Source organism: Ambystoma mexicanum, chromosome 6p (assembly GCF_040938575.1).
Source record: "Ambystoma mexicanum isolate Mex_15411 chromosome 6p, UKY_AmexF1_1, whole genome shotgun sequence".
In the NCBI taxonomy this organism is placed as follows: Eukaryota; Metazoa; Chordata; class Amphibia; order Caudata; family Ambystomatidae; genus Ambystoma; species Ambystoma mexicanum.
In genome coordinates this window covers 1,468,074,579-1,468,086,804 of record NC_090935.1, presented here as the reverse complement: position 1 = coordinate 1,468,086,804, position 12,226 = coordinate 1,468,074,579, and the positions used below count along the sequence as shown (strand labels likewise).

At 52.7% G+C, this 12,226-nt stretch overlaps 1 protein-coding gene across 1 annotated transcript in view; it reads right to left on the bottom strand.

The window, feature by feature from the left end:
- The window catches only part of LOC138510550 (C-X-C motif chemokine 10-like), a 39,049-nt gene that overhangs the window by 20,098 nt on the left and 6,725 nt on the right, over nt 1-12,226 (bottom strand). Inside the window, exon 3 of the mRNA XM_069626294.1 lies at nt 3,020-3,118. Within this exon, the coding sequence (XP_069482395.1) occupies nt 3,020-3,118 (99 nt within the window). The remainder of the gene's footprint in view (nt 1-3,019; nt 3,119-12,226) is intronic.

The window sequence follows — 12,226 nt, the reverse complement described above, 5'->3', positions numbered from 1 at the left end:
CCCATGCCTTAGACATTAATGACTTCATCATAAATAACAACCTTGATATCCTAATTATCACTGAAACCTGTCTCACTGAGAGCTCAGGCCCAGCACTATCTCTCACCATTCCACAAGGGTACACCATCTTCAGAAAAGATCGAGCCCCCCAGAGAGGAGGGGGTGTAGCCCTAATTGCCCGGGAAAGTCTATCCATCAGAGAAGTGGAAGGGAAATTGGTCGACAACTCAGACTACCTCCCACTAAAAATCTATTTCTCCCACAACTGCACTATCAACCTAAATATTGTCTACAGACCTCCTGGTCCTATCACAGACTTCCATGACGCCCTCATCCACTCATTAGACCTCACAAGTCATCCTACTGGGTGATCTTAACCTAGGGCTCAACGACCCTAAGGACTCCCAGGCCAAATCCCTCAAGAAGGCCCTCACCACCTTGGGCTTCACACAATCTGTCACAGACCCTACCCACATCAAAGGACACACCCTTGACTGGGTCAGCCAACATAACTGCTCCATCCAAATGATCGCTAACAGCCCCATCCCCTGGTCTGATCACCACTTTCTTCACTTCAACATTGATACTAAAAAAGGCCCTCCTGAACCTATTACCCCCCTCCCTGCAGCACTCGCAAGGAGCTCACGCCTACCCACAGCCCACAATTTAGCTCCTTTCTTACAGGTGCCAGGCCTTCAGGCCCCCCTCTCCAAAGACCCAGAAACTCTAGCCAACACCTTCAAAGAAATTGTCGCCCAAGCAGTCGACTCCATAGCTCCACTTACCCTAAAAAAAGCCAAGAAAATCAAACACTCTAATGCTTGGTTTTCTAAAGATATGTTTGACCAGCGCGCACTGAAGAGGGCTGCACTCTCCGCCTGGAAAGCTAATCCCTCAGAAGCCACAAGGAATGCCTTCAAAGCCATTTCCACCTCCTATAAAACCAACATCATCATAGCCAAATCCTCAGCATTCAACTCTAGGATCAACTACGCCAAATCCGGCTCCAAAGAACTATTCACTATTTTTAGGGAGTTAGAAAAGCCCTCTGCGCCACCTCCCTCTCTCCTTAAAGATGAGAACTGGTGCAATAGCATTCAGTCAGCCATGCTTGACACACTTAACCTACTCCAAACTAAAATCCGCGGCCACCAAAAAGCTCTCAATAACCTCATAGCCAGTTTACACAACGCTTCACCTAAACCGCCCATGACTATATCCCTGCCACCCTCCACCTTCCACTTCAGAGATATGACCGAACCTGAAGTGATCACCCTGCTCAAAGCCATCAAACCCCCTAACTGCAAAGGAGACGCCTGTCCTGCCCAACTCATCAAAGACTTGGCACAAATCCTAGCACCTTTCCTTACTGCATTTATAAATACATCCTTCCAGTCTGGACACGTTCCATCTGGTCTTAAGGAATCATGGGTTCGCCCTATCCTCAAGAAACCTTCCCTTGACCCAACGGTTCCAGGGAACTATAGGCCCATCACCACCATCCCATTTCTACTAAAAATTCTTGACAAAGCAGCCTACCTGCAAGTCCAAGAATTTTTAGAAAAGAACCGTCTTCTTGGACTATGGCAATCCGGCTTCCGCCCTCGACACGGCACTGAGACGGCCCTCTTAGACCTAGAGAACCAAATGGATGATATCAGAGACACAGGCAAACCTGCGCTCCTCCTGCTCCTCGACCTGTCAGCAGCTTTTGATCTGGTTGATCACAACACTCTGAGTCGCCATTTAGCTACTGAGGCCAACTTCTCCCCAAAGGCATGTGAATGGATCACCTCCTTTCTCCAGCAGAGAGTCATGAAAGTATTCTCCGACACTGCCTGTGCCACCCCTAGTCACATTAAATGTGGCGTCCCACAAGGTTCGTGCATCGCACCCACCCTCTACAACCTCTTTACAAGACCCCTGTTCAGCATCCTTGACGCAATGCACATCTCATACACCAACTATGCTGATGATACGCAGGTGCTTATTCCACTCACAGGGGACTATAACGCCGATCTTACCACACTCACGTCCATTTACCCCACCATACAATCCTGGATGGCAGACAATTGGCTCTGCCTCAATAGCGAAAAAACTGAGCTCCTGCTCATAGGATCACCCACCACCTTGGGCAACCTCGATGAGCAGTACTCATCCTTCTCTATTGACAGTATTCCCATCAAAGTCTCTAACAATGTCAAGACCCTGGGAGTCTACTTGGATGCCGACCTGACCATGGACAGGCAGGTTAACACCATTGCCTCGTCATCTGCGTACTACACCAAAGTGCTAAACGCAGCTAGACCCTTCCTATCCCGTGATAACTGCCTTACTATTGCAAGGGCGATAATTGGCTCTAGGTTGGATTATTGCAATGCTCTCCTCATTGGGACATCCCAAAAAAACCTCAACAAACTCCAGCTGGTGCAAAACAACACACTCAGGGCAGCCACTGGAACATCCAGAAGAGACCATATCACTGAAGTGAGAAGAGAGGTCCATTGGCTCCCAGTCAAAGAGAGAATTGTCTTTAAAACTCTTGCCATCACCCACAAATGCCTCCATGAGCTCACACCCCCATACCTAGCTCAAAGAATCACGAGGCATACTGCCTCAAGACCCCTCAGAAAGGGCTACTCTAACACGATACTCACACCTAAAATCTGTAAAGCTCGTGCAGGCGGCTCCAGCTTTCCCACACTGGCCGCCACACACTGGAACGCACTCCCTCCTCACCTGAGACAGATCGAATCCCACCAAGTTTTCCGGAAAGCCATCAAAACTAAACTCTTCAACTAACTAGTTGTAAACTGGTACCACCCTTCTTAGGTTGAACCAACATATTGTTCTTTATCATTCTGCATTTATGTACCTCTCATACTATGTTGCAATTATGCTAGAAGTCTAAAGGCGCCTCAACCTGTATGTCAAACTTCTTACATATTCTTGTAACAGCACCTCGATGTCCATGGGCTGCAAGTGCGCGATACAAATGCAAATAAATAAATAAGTGTACCTTTTCTTCTTCTCCTTCACCAGCATCCTCATCAACTCCTGCACCTTCTTGGAGCTCCAGTTCAGGCATCTCAACTCCCCTGTCTTCTTCATGGTAGCACTAAAATGAAGAAAAATACCTCAGATCCTCCTGCAATAAGAGCAATGTCCACGGGGGGCTGCCTTCAAGGTCACACTGGAGGTCACACTGTGTGACTCCGCTTTCACACTGTGCCAGTCACCACGGTGGTGGTCTTGCGGTGCCGAGGCTTTTCCCAAAGTGTGTTGCACTGGTCCGCTGCCAGGGGTAATGAGGAAGGAATCTGAAATGCAGCGTGCTAGCTCAACCGCTAAGTGTACCCTTCTCTAAGCGCTATGCTATTTTATGCTACTGGGTCTTGATGAATTGCAGCTCCAGCCTTTTGCAGGGCCTCTTGGCGCTTTGGGACATGCAAGCGAAAACGTGGGGTCATGGGTGCAGCGGGAGCAGGCAAGTTGCTATTAGTGCGTCTGTGTGAGGCAGGCCATTCCGTTCAATGGCTAAAGTGCATTCGTTGAAGGCTGCACCCGTAAAAACTTTTTTTTAGGCCAATTTGGAGCGGCCTTCACTGATCGGGTCATCGGGACTATGCCGATTTCAGGTTTTTTTGCCCACCAACCCCTGCAGGTGGGCACTGCCCCACCTGCCCTCGCCTTCTCCTGTGCTAACTGGATTTCCTTTACATTGAGGGGGTTTCACCACCCAAACCCCCCCACCCCTTTGAGTCCCTCTGTTCCCTGCCACACACATTGTGCGGTGCCCACACAGATCAGGGTGACCAGACACCCCGGTTTTGTCGGGACTGGCCTGGAATTGGGTGCTCTCTCCCCCTTTCTCGAGATTATGTTCCCATTGGAAACTGCAGTGCTCCCGGTTTTTGGTAGAAGGTATTCATAGCTGGCAGGCAGGAATGCACAATCTCACACAGAAGAAATGCTGCATTTTATGAGTTAAGATGGCAGTTTGTGGCAAATTAATTATAATATGTGTTTATTCCACCAATAACACTTAATTCCTTCTCCTCCAAACGCTACAGCAGTGTAGTGCCTTGACAGCCACTTTCAAGAGGTAGTCCTACTTTTATGTTAGTTGCCCATTCCAGGTTTTTTACTTTTTAAATCCGGCCACCCTACCACAGATATACACACACACACCCACTTCCATGCTCCCTGCCCCTGTGCGCACGTGTGTCGGGTGGGGCTCTGCTGGTATTGATATCTGCACGCTTTTGTGGGGCGTGGCCCCGCTGGCTTTGGTATCTTTGCGCGCTTGAGTGGGGCGTGGCTCCGCTGGCTTTGGTATCAGCGCGCGCTTGTGTGGGGCGTGGCTCAGCTGGCTTGGGTATCTTTGCACGCTTGTGTGGGGCGTGGCTCCGCTGGCTTTGGTATCTGCAAGCGCTTGTGTGGGGCGTGGCTCCGCTGGCTTTGGTATCTGCGTGCACGTGTGCCGGGTGTGGCTCTGCTGGTTTGGGTATCTGTGTGCTTTTGCAGGGCGTGGCTCCACTGGCTTGGGTATCTGCGTGCGCTTGTGTTGGCCGTGGCTCTGCTGGCTTGGTTATCTGTGCGCGTTTGTGTGGGGTGTGGCTCCATTGGCTGTGGTATCCACGCGTGCTTGTGTGGGGCATGGCTCCGCTGGCTTGGGTATCTGTGCATGCTTGTGTGGTATGTGGCTCCACTGGCATTGGCATCTGCACGCGCTTGTGTGGGGCGTGGCTCTGCTGGTCTTGGTATCTGCGCACGTGTGTGTTGGGCGTGGCTCTGCTGGTTTTGGTATCTGCGCGCTTTTGCAGGGCGTGGCTCCACTGGCTTGGGTATCTGCGCACGCTTGTGTTGGGCGTGGCTCCGCTGGCTTAGGTATCTGTGCGTGTTTGTGTGGGGTGTGGCTCTGTTGGCTTTGGTATCTGTACGCGCTTGTGTCAGCGTGGCTCCGCTGGCTTGGGTATCTGTGCGTGCTTGTGTGGGGCATGGCTCGGCTGGCTTTGGTATTTGCATGCGCTTGTGTGCGACGTGGCTCCACTGGCTTGGGTATCTGTGCGCGCTTGTGTGGGGCATGGCTCCGCTGGCTTTGGTATCTGCGCGCATGTGTGTCAGCGTGGCTCTGCTGGTTTTGGTATCTGCGCGTTTGTGTGGGGCGTGGCTCTGTTGGCTTTGATATCTGCAAGTGCTTTTGTGGGGCGTGGCTCCGCTGGCTTTGGTATTGGCACGCGCTTGTGTGGGGCATGGCTCCGCTGGCTTTGGTATTTGCACGCGCTTGTGTGGGGCGTGGCTCCGCTGGCTTGGGTATCTGTGCGCGCTTGTGTGGGGCATGGCTCCGCTGGCTTTGGTATCTGCGCGCACGTGGGTCGGCGTGGCTCTGCTGGTTTTGGTATTTGCGCGTTTTTGTGGGGCGTGGCTCCACTGGCTTTCGTATCTGTGCGCGCTTGTGTTGGGCGTGGCTCCACTGGCTTGGGTATCTGTGCGCGTTTGTGAGGGGCGTGGCTGTTGGCTTTGATATCTGCGAGCGCTTTTGTAGGGCGTGGCTCCGCTGGCTTGGGTATCTGTGCGCGCTTGTGTGGGGCATGGCTCCACTTGCTTTGGTATCTGCGCACATGTGTCGGCGTGGCTCTGCGGGTTTTGGTATCTGCGCGTTTTTGCGGGGCGTGGCTCCACTGGCTTTGGTATCTGTGCGCGCTTGTCTTGGGGCGTGGCTCCACTGGCTTGGGTATCTGTGCGCGTTTGTGTGGGACGTGGCTCTGTTGGCTTTGATATCTGCGAGCGCTTTTGTGGGGCGTGGCTTCGCTGGCTTGGGTATCTGTGCGCACTTGTGTGGGGCATGGCTCTGCTGGCTTTGGTATCTGCGTGCACGTGTGTCGGCGTGGCTCTGCTGGTTTTGGTATCTGCGCGATTTTGCGAGGCGTGGCTCCACTGGCTTTGGTATCTGTGCACGCTTGTGTTGGGCATGGCTCCACTGGCTTGGGTATCTGTGCACGTTTGTGTGGGGCGTGGCTCTGTTGGCTTTGATATCTGCGAGCGCTTTTGTGGGACGTGGTTCCGCTGTCTTGGGTATCTGTGCGTGCTTGTGTGGGGCGTGGCTCTGTTGGCTTTGATAGCTGCGAACGCTTTTGTGGGGCGTGGCTCAGCTGGCTTTGGTATCTTTGCACGCTTGTGTTGGGCGTGGCTCCGCTGGCTTGCGTATCTGTGCGCGCTTGTGTGGGGCATGGCTCCGCTGGCTTTGGTATCTGCGTGCATGTGTGTCAGCGTGGCTCCGCTGGTTTTGGTATCTGTGCGCGTTTGTGTGGGGCGTGGCTGTTGGCTTTGATATCTGCGAGCGCTTTTGTGGGGCGTGGCTTCGCTGGCTTTGGTATTTGCACGCGCTTGTGTGGGGCATGGCTCCACTGGCTTTGGTGTCTGCGCGCACGTGTGTCGGCGTGGCTCTGCTGGTTTTGGTATCTGCGCGTTTTTGCGGGGCGTGGCTCCACTGGCTTTGGTATCTGTGCGCGCTTGTGTTGGGCCTGGCTCCACTGGCTTGGGTATCTGTGCGCGTTTGTGTGGGGCATGGCTCTGTTGGCTTTGATATCTGCGAGCGCTTTTGTGGGGCGTGGCTCCGCTGGCTTGGGTATCTGTGCGCGCTTGTGTGGGGCATGGCTCCGCTGGCTTTGGTATCTGCGCGCACGTGTGTCTGCGTGGCTCTGCTGGTTTTGGTATCTGCGCGATTTTGCAGGGCGTGGCTCCACTGGCTTTGGTATCTGTGCACGCTTGTGTTGGGCGTGGCTCCACTGGCTTGGATATCTGTGCACGTTTGTGTGGGGCGTGGCTCTGTTGGCTTTGATATCTGCAAGCGCTTTTGTGGGACGTGGCTCCGCTGGCTTTGGTATCTTTGCACGCTTGTGTGGGGCGTGGCTCCGCTGGCTTAGGTATCTGTGCGTGTTTGTGTGGGGTGTGGCTCTGTTGGCTTTGGTATCTGTACGTGCTTGTGTCAGCGTGGCTCTGCTGGCTTGGGTATCTGTGCGTGCTTGTGTGGGGCATGGCTCGGCTGGCTTTGGTATTTGCATGCGCTTGTGTGCGACGTGGCTCCACTGGCTTGGGTATCTGTGCGCGCTTGTGTGGGGCATGGCTCCGCTGGCTTTGGTTTCTGCACGCATGTGTGTCGGCGTGGCTCTGCTGGTTTTGGTATCTGTGCGCGTTTGTGTGGGGCGTGGCTCTGTTGGCTTTGATATCTGCGAGCGCTTTTGTGGGGCGTGGCTGCGCTGGCATTGGTATCTTTGTACGCTTGTGTGGGGCGTGGATCCGCTGGCTTTGGTATTTGCACGCGCTTGTGTGGGGCGTGGCTCCACTGGCTTGGGTATCTGTGCGCGCTTGTGTGGAGCATGGCTCCGCTGGCTTTGGTATCTGCGCGCATGTGTGTCGGCGTGGCTCTGCTGGTTTTGGTATCTGTGCGTTTTTGCGGGGCGTGGCTCCACTGGCTTTGGTATCTGTGCGCGCTTGTGTTGGGCGTGGCTCCACTGGCTTGGGTACCTGTGCGCGTTTGTATGGGGCGTGGCACTGTTGGCTTTGATATCTGCGAGCGCTTTTGTGGGGCGTGGCTCCGCTGGCTTGGGTATCTGTGCGCGCTTGTGTGGGGCATGGCTCCGCTGGCTTTGGTATCTGCACGCACGTGTGTCGGCGTGGCTCTGCTGGCTTTGGTATCTCCGCGGTTTTGCGGGGCGTGGCTCCACTGGCTTTGGTATCTGTGCACGCTTGTGTTGGCCGTGGCTCCACTGGCTTGGGTATCTGTGCACGTTTGTGTGGGGCGTGGCTCTGTTGGCTTTGATATCTGCGAGCGCTTTTGTGGGACGTGGCTCTGCTGGCTTGGGTATCTGTGCGTGCTTGTGTGGGGCATGGCTCCGCTGGCTTTGGTATCTGCGCGCACGTGTGTCGGCGTGGCTCTGCTGGTTTTGGTATCTGTGCGCGTTTGTGTGGGGCGTGGCTCTGTTGGCTTTGATATCTGCGTGTGCTTTTGTGGGGCGTGGCTCAGCTGGCTTTGGTATCTTTGCACGCTTGTGTTGGGCGTGGCTCCGCTGGCTTGCGTATCTGTGCGCGCTTGTGTGGGGCATGGCTCCGCTGGCTTTGGTATCTGCGCGCATGTGTGTCGGCGTGGCTCTGCTGGTTTTGGTATCTGTGCGCGTTTGTGTGGGGCGTGGCTCTGTTTGCTTTGATATCTGCGAGCGCTTTTGTGGGGCGTGGCTCCGCTGGCTTTGGTATTTGCACGCGCTTGTGTGGGGCATGGCTCCGCTGGCTTTGGTATTTGCACGCGCTTGTGTGGGGCGTGGCTCCGCTGGCTTGGGTATCTGTGCGCGCTTGTGGGGGGCATGGCTCCGCTGGCTTTGGTATCTGCGCGCACGTGGGTCGGCATGGCTCTGCTGGTTTTTGTGGGGCGTGGCTCCACTGGCTTTCGTATCTGTGCGCGCTTGTGTTGGGCGTGGCTCCACTGGCTTGGGTATCTGTGCGCGTTTGTGTGGGGCGTGGCTGTTGTCTTTGATATCTGCGAGCACTTTTGTGGGGCGTGGCTCCGCTGGCTTGGGTATCTGCGTGCTTGTGTGGGGCATGGCTCCACTGGCTTTGGTATCTGTGCGCACGTGTGTCGGCGTGGCTCTGCGGGTTTTGGTATCTGCGTGTTTTTGCGGGGCGTGGCTCCACTGGCTTTGGTATCTGTGCGCGCTTGTCTTGGGCGTGGCTCCACTGGCTTGGGTATCTGTGCGCGTTTGTGTGGGACGTGGCTCTGTTGGCTTTGATATCTGCGAGAACTTTTGTGGGGTGTGGCTCCGCTGGCTTGGGTATCTGTGCACGCTTGTGTGGGGCGTGGCTCTGCTGGCTTTGGTATCTGCACGCGCTTGTGTGGGGCGTGGCTCTGCTGGCTTTGGTATATGCGCACACGTGTGTCGGTGTGGCTCTGCTGGTTTTGGGTTATGCGTGCTTTTGCGGGGTTTGACTCCACTGTCTTGGGTATCTGTGCGCGCTCAGTTATTGCTTAACTGTATTATTCCATCATTTTCATATAAAAAATGTAAAATCACATTATGTCACAAATCCATTTTTGTGCTAAACTACTAAAGCTCAATACATTCTGCCAGGGCATAGCTGTTTTCGGGTGCGGCTAATGGGAGAAGGCACTGGAGAATATGGGCAATTCCCCTTTCATCTCAAATGATTTTCATGCATATATAACAGCTATGCAGCATAACGGTTATGCAATAATCATCCGTAGATAAGCAGTGCCCTCCTTATTTCATAATAATAAGCAGAGAACCCCATAAAACGCTCAAGGTTTCCCTCTCCCCCTACACCATAGACACGGTCCGGGGTCCTATGTTGTCCAAAAGTCCATTTTTGCAAGTGTTTGTTTAGGGGCAGAACATACAAGTGTGTTCTCATGAAAGAACTCAAGGTCCTGCAACCTCGTGTCTAATACATGGGGTGGGGCGTGGGCCTCGAGACTGAGCATGTCAGCCAGAGAGGATCTTCCCAAAGCCTCCTCCTTCTGTTGTCTTCTATTACCCGTCATTGGATGAAACGCCAATTGGCTCTGGGGAAAACCACACAACCTCTTCAATATTATTGGTCAACATCTGGGGGTTCAGCTCCACCTAGCCGGGATTTCTACTCTGCTGAGTTGAGGAGTGGATGCCCGCAAACGCAGCCAAGGCGAGAAGAATGCTCGGATTTAGCTGTTACTTTCCTCAAAGTACAAAGCATGCCATTTTATTGTGTAGGGGACCAAAAAGACTGAACCCCACTTTCGTTGGGGAGCACAGAAGACAGTGTCTCTGGTGGGTCCTTTGTAATTGTTTTCAGAGACCTCTTGTGTGGGCATTTCAAGGTCTGAAGGCTATCTGTCATGTTCCCAAATGTTGTTTCCATGTAATGGGAACATGAGGGCAATAACGCAAACAAAAAATGCAGCAAAGTTCCCCAAACACAAGCCCCAACTCCACAATAGGCTCTTAACAAGCCTCTCACAACTTGTGTGACCGGAGAATTCACTGGGAGTAGAGTCTTTTAATAAAATAAATAAATGTTTGACTAAAGGACGAGAAGCAGGACATTTCTTGATCCTGAACCACATGGCGCCCCCACCCTGGCCTCATTACGACCCTGGTGGAACGAGTGCCGCAAAAGGATGCAGACCCGTTAAACCCATTCCACCACATTACGAGGTCCTCTCGGGACACGGTAAGCACGCCTGGTAAAACCAGGCGTGCTTACCGGGTCCCGCGAGGGGAAGAGGGAACAAACATCAGGCCACTCGTAATCTGCCCGTTGTTTGCTCCCTCTCCCATTCCCATTCAGCCCTATGGGGGCTGAAATGCGAATGGGGAAGGTCCGGGTTCTTAGAGGGAGGAATTACCCGGACCCAGACGCGATTTCGGCTGCAGCCATGCCGCCTATAGCGGCATGGCTACCGCCGAGGTCGTAATATTGTCCATCTCTACATTTATTTTCTAGTGGCCAATTTTTTAGATTTTCCCCATTCCTTTAGGCTTTGCCACAGCTTGTCCCTCTCTATGTGACCCTATGAGCACTCTTTGATGGACCAAAAAGGGATATGGGCAGAAACTGGTGCTAAGGTCACCGGCCCCATGTGATAAACGGGACGAGTTAAAACCAGTTGGGAAAATGGAACTACTTATTCGCAATAATCAATCACCATGGGGGTGGAGGTGCATGCCCCTCGGAACTGAATGGCGGACCGGAAGTCGGCAAATGACGTCACAGGCAGAAATGAACATAGAAAATGCTTTGCTCCTTAAGGAATGGGTTCATTGTTTTGGTAGGAGGCGGGATGAATGTGCCGGAAGACCTAGCAGTAGTTTTCTCGATTGTTCTCGGGTGACTGATGCTCTATAAAGGTAAGGGGTCAGAGGGTGAGTCTGGTTAATTTGGTGGGGTACTGTTATATTCAGGATGCTGTTTTCCTTGATTTACAAGCCAACGATTAAATGTCTCAGTTTTGCCATCACCCAAAATTGATTAGTGAGCCTGGTTTGTCCGACAATGGTCGCCCCAAGAACCACAGTTTCCAACATGCACAAAATGTGGCTCCTTTTCCACAAAATAACTATTTCTCTATCACTAGATACATTAAATGTAACCAGATTGATAAGCAGTGCTTATTGGTGCCCGCTGCTTAAAGTGTTAATAATCCCGTACCTGATTTGCAGGGACAGTGACAGGGCCTTTCAACACTTTCAGTTAAAAGGGGCTTCGAGCCTCACTCAGGGGCTGCACAGCAACTGCCCCATCTTGCCAGTCAGCAGTTTTATAACATAGCAATATATTCCTTTCTATATTACTTTCGTTCTGGGGCTTTAAATGTGTGCTTTGCAGCGCATGCTTCAAGCTGCGTTTGCTGGAGCCCTTCTGGCCGTCACTATCCTCGGGGTATACAGAAGTGTCATCACCTCACTGCCTTTTCACATTGTTTCCTTCACATCAGCCACTTGCTGACAAAGAAGGATGTATAGCTTTTCAGTGGGCATTTAGTGTTTCAGCTCCCTCCCGTCTAGCCATCTCGTGATATTTGGTGGCTATTCCCCCCAACCCCTCGGCTGTTTCTTTGTTTCCGTTAGAATGCAGTCACCCCACTGGTGTCTCAGATTGTTTTCCGCTCTTAGCAGGGGGGGATCCCAAGCCGTCATTTGAAATGGGCCCAGGCTCCTTACCCATCTTAGGCCAGGTCTACTGATTTGTGCACGGGATACATACACGGATTGGATGGAATTGCATGAAAGTGAAAATAGGGTATCCTGGACCCTCTGAAACTCCTACGAAGGGCCCAGTGCCCTACCCTTTTTTGGCACGCTCTGCACTTTTAACCCATGTTTTATTAAATGTGTGGAGTGTGCCTATTTGATCTCCAAAAACTACCATATGGTCTTTCAGAAAGTACCCTCTGCCAGCATGTGCAAGCTCTTCAAAGGTGAAACACGCCTGCCTTCCTGAGTAGGTGACGACCCGCTGTGGGGCGAGAAGGTGGGCGGTTCTGAGGCTCATAAAAGGAAGGCTACCAGGTGGCTCCATGCCATCTGGGATAACAAGCACCAGTCATGGGATTTAATTTAGCCACCAAAGGCATTCATGCACTTGAGGCACTTCAACTACATACACCTGACCCTGAACAGCTGTAACGAGGGACTGGAATAGGCTTTCCCTGTTGACATAGTTATCTTTTCGC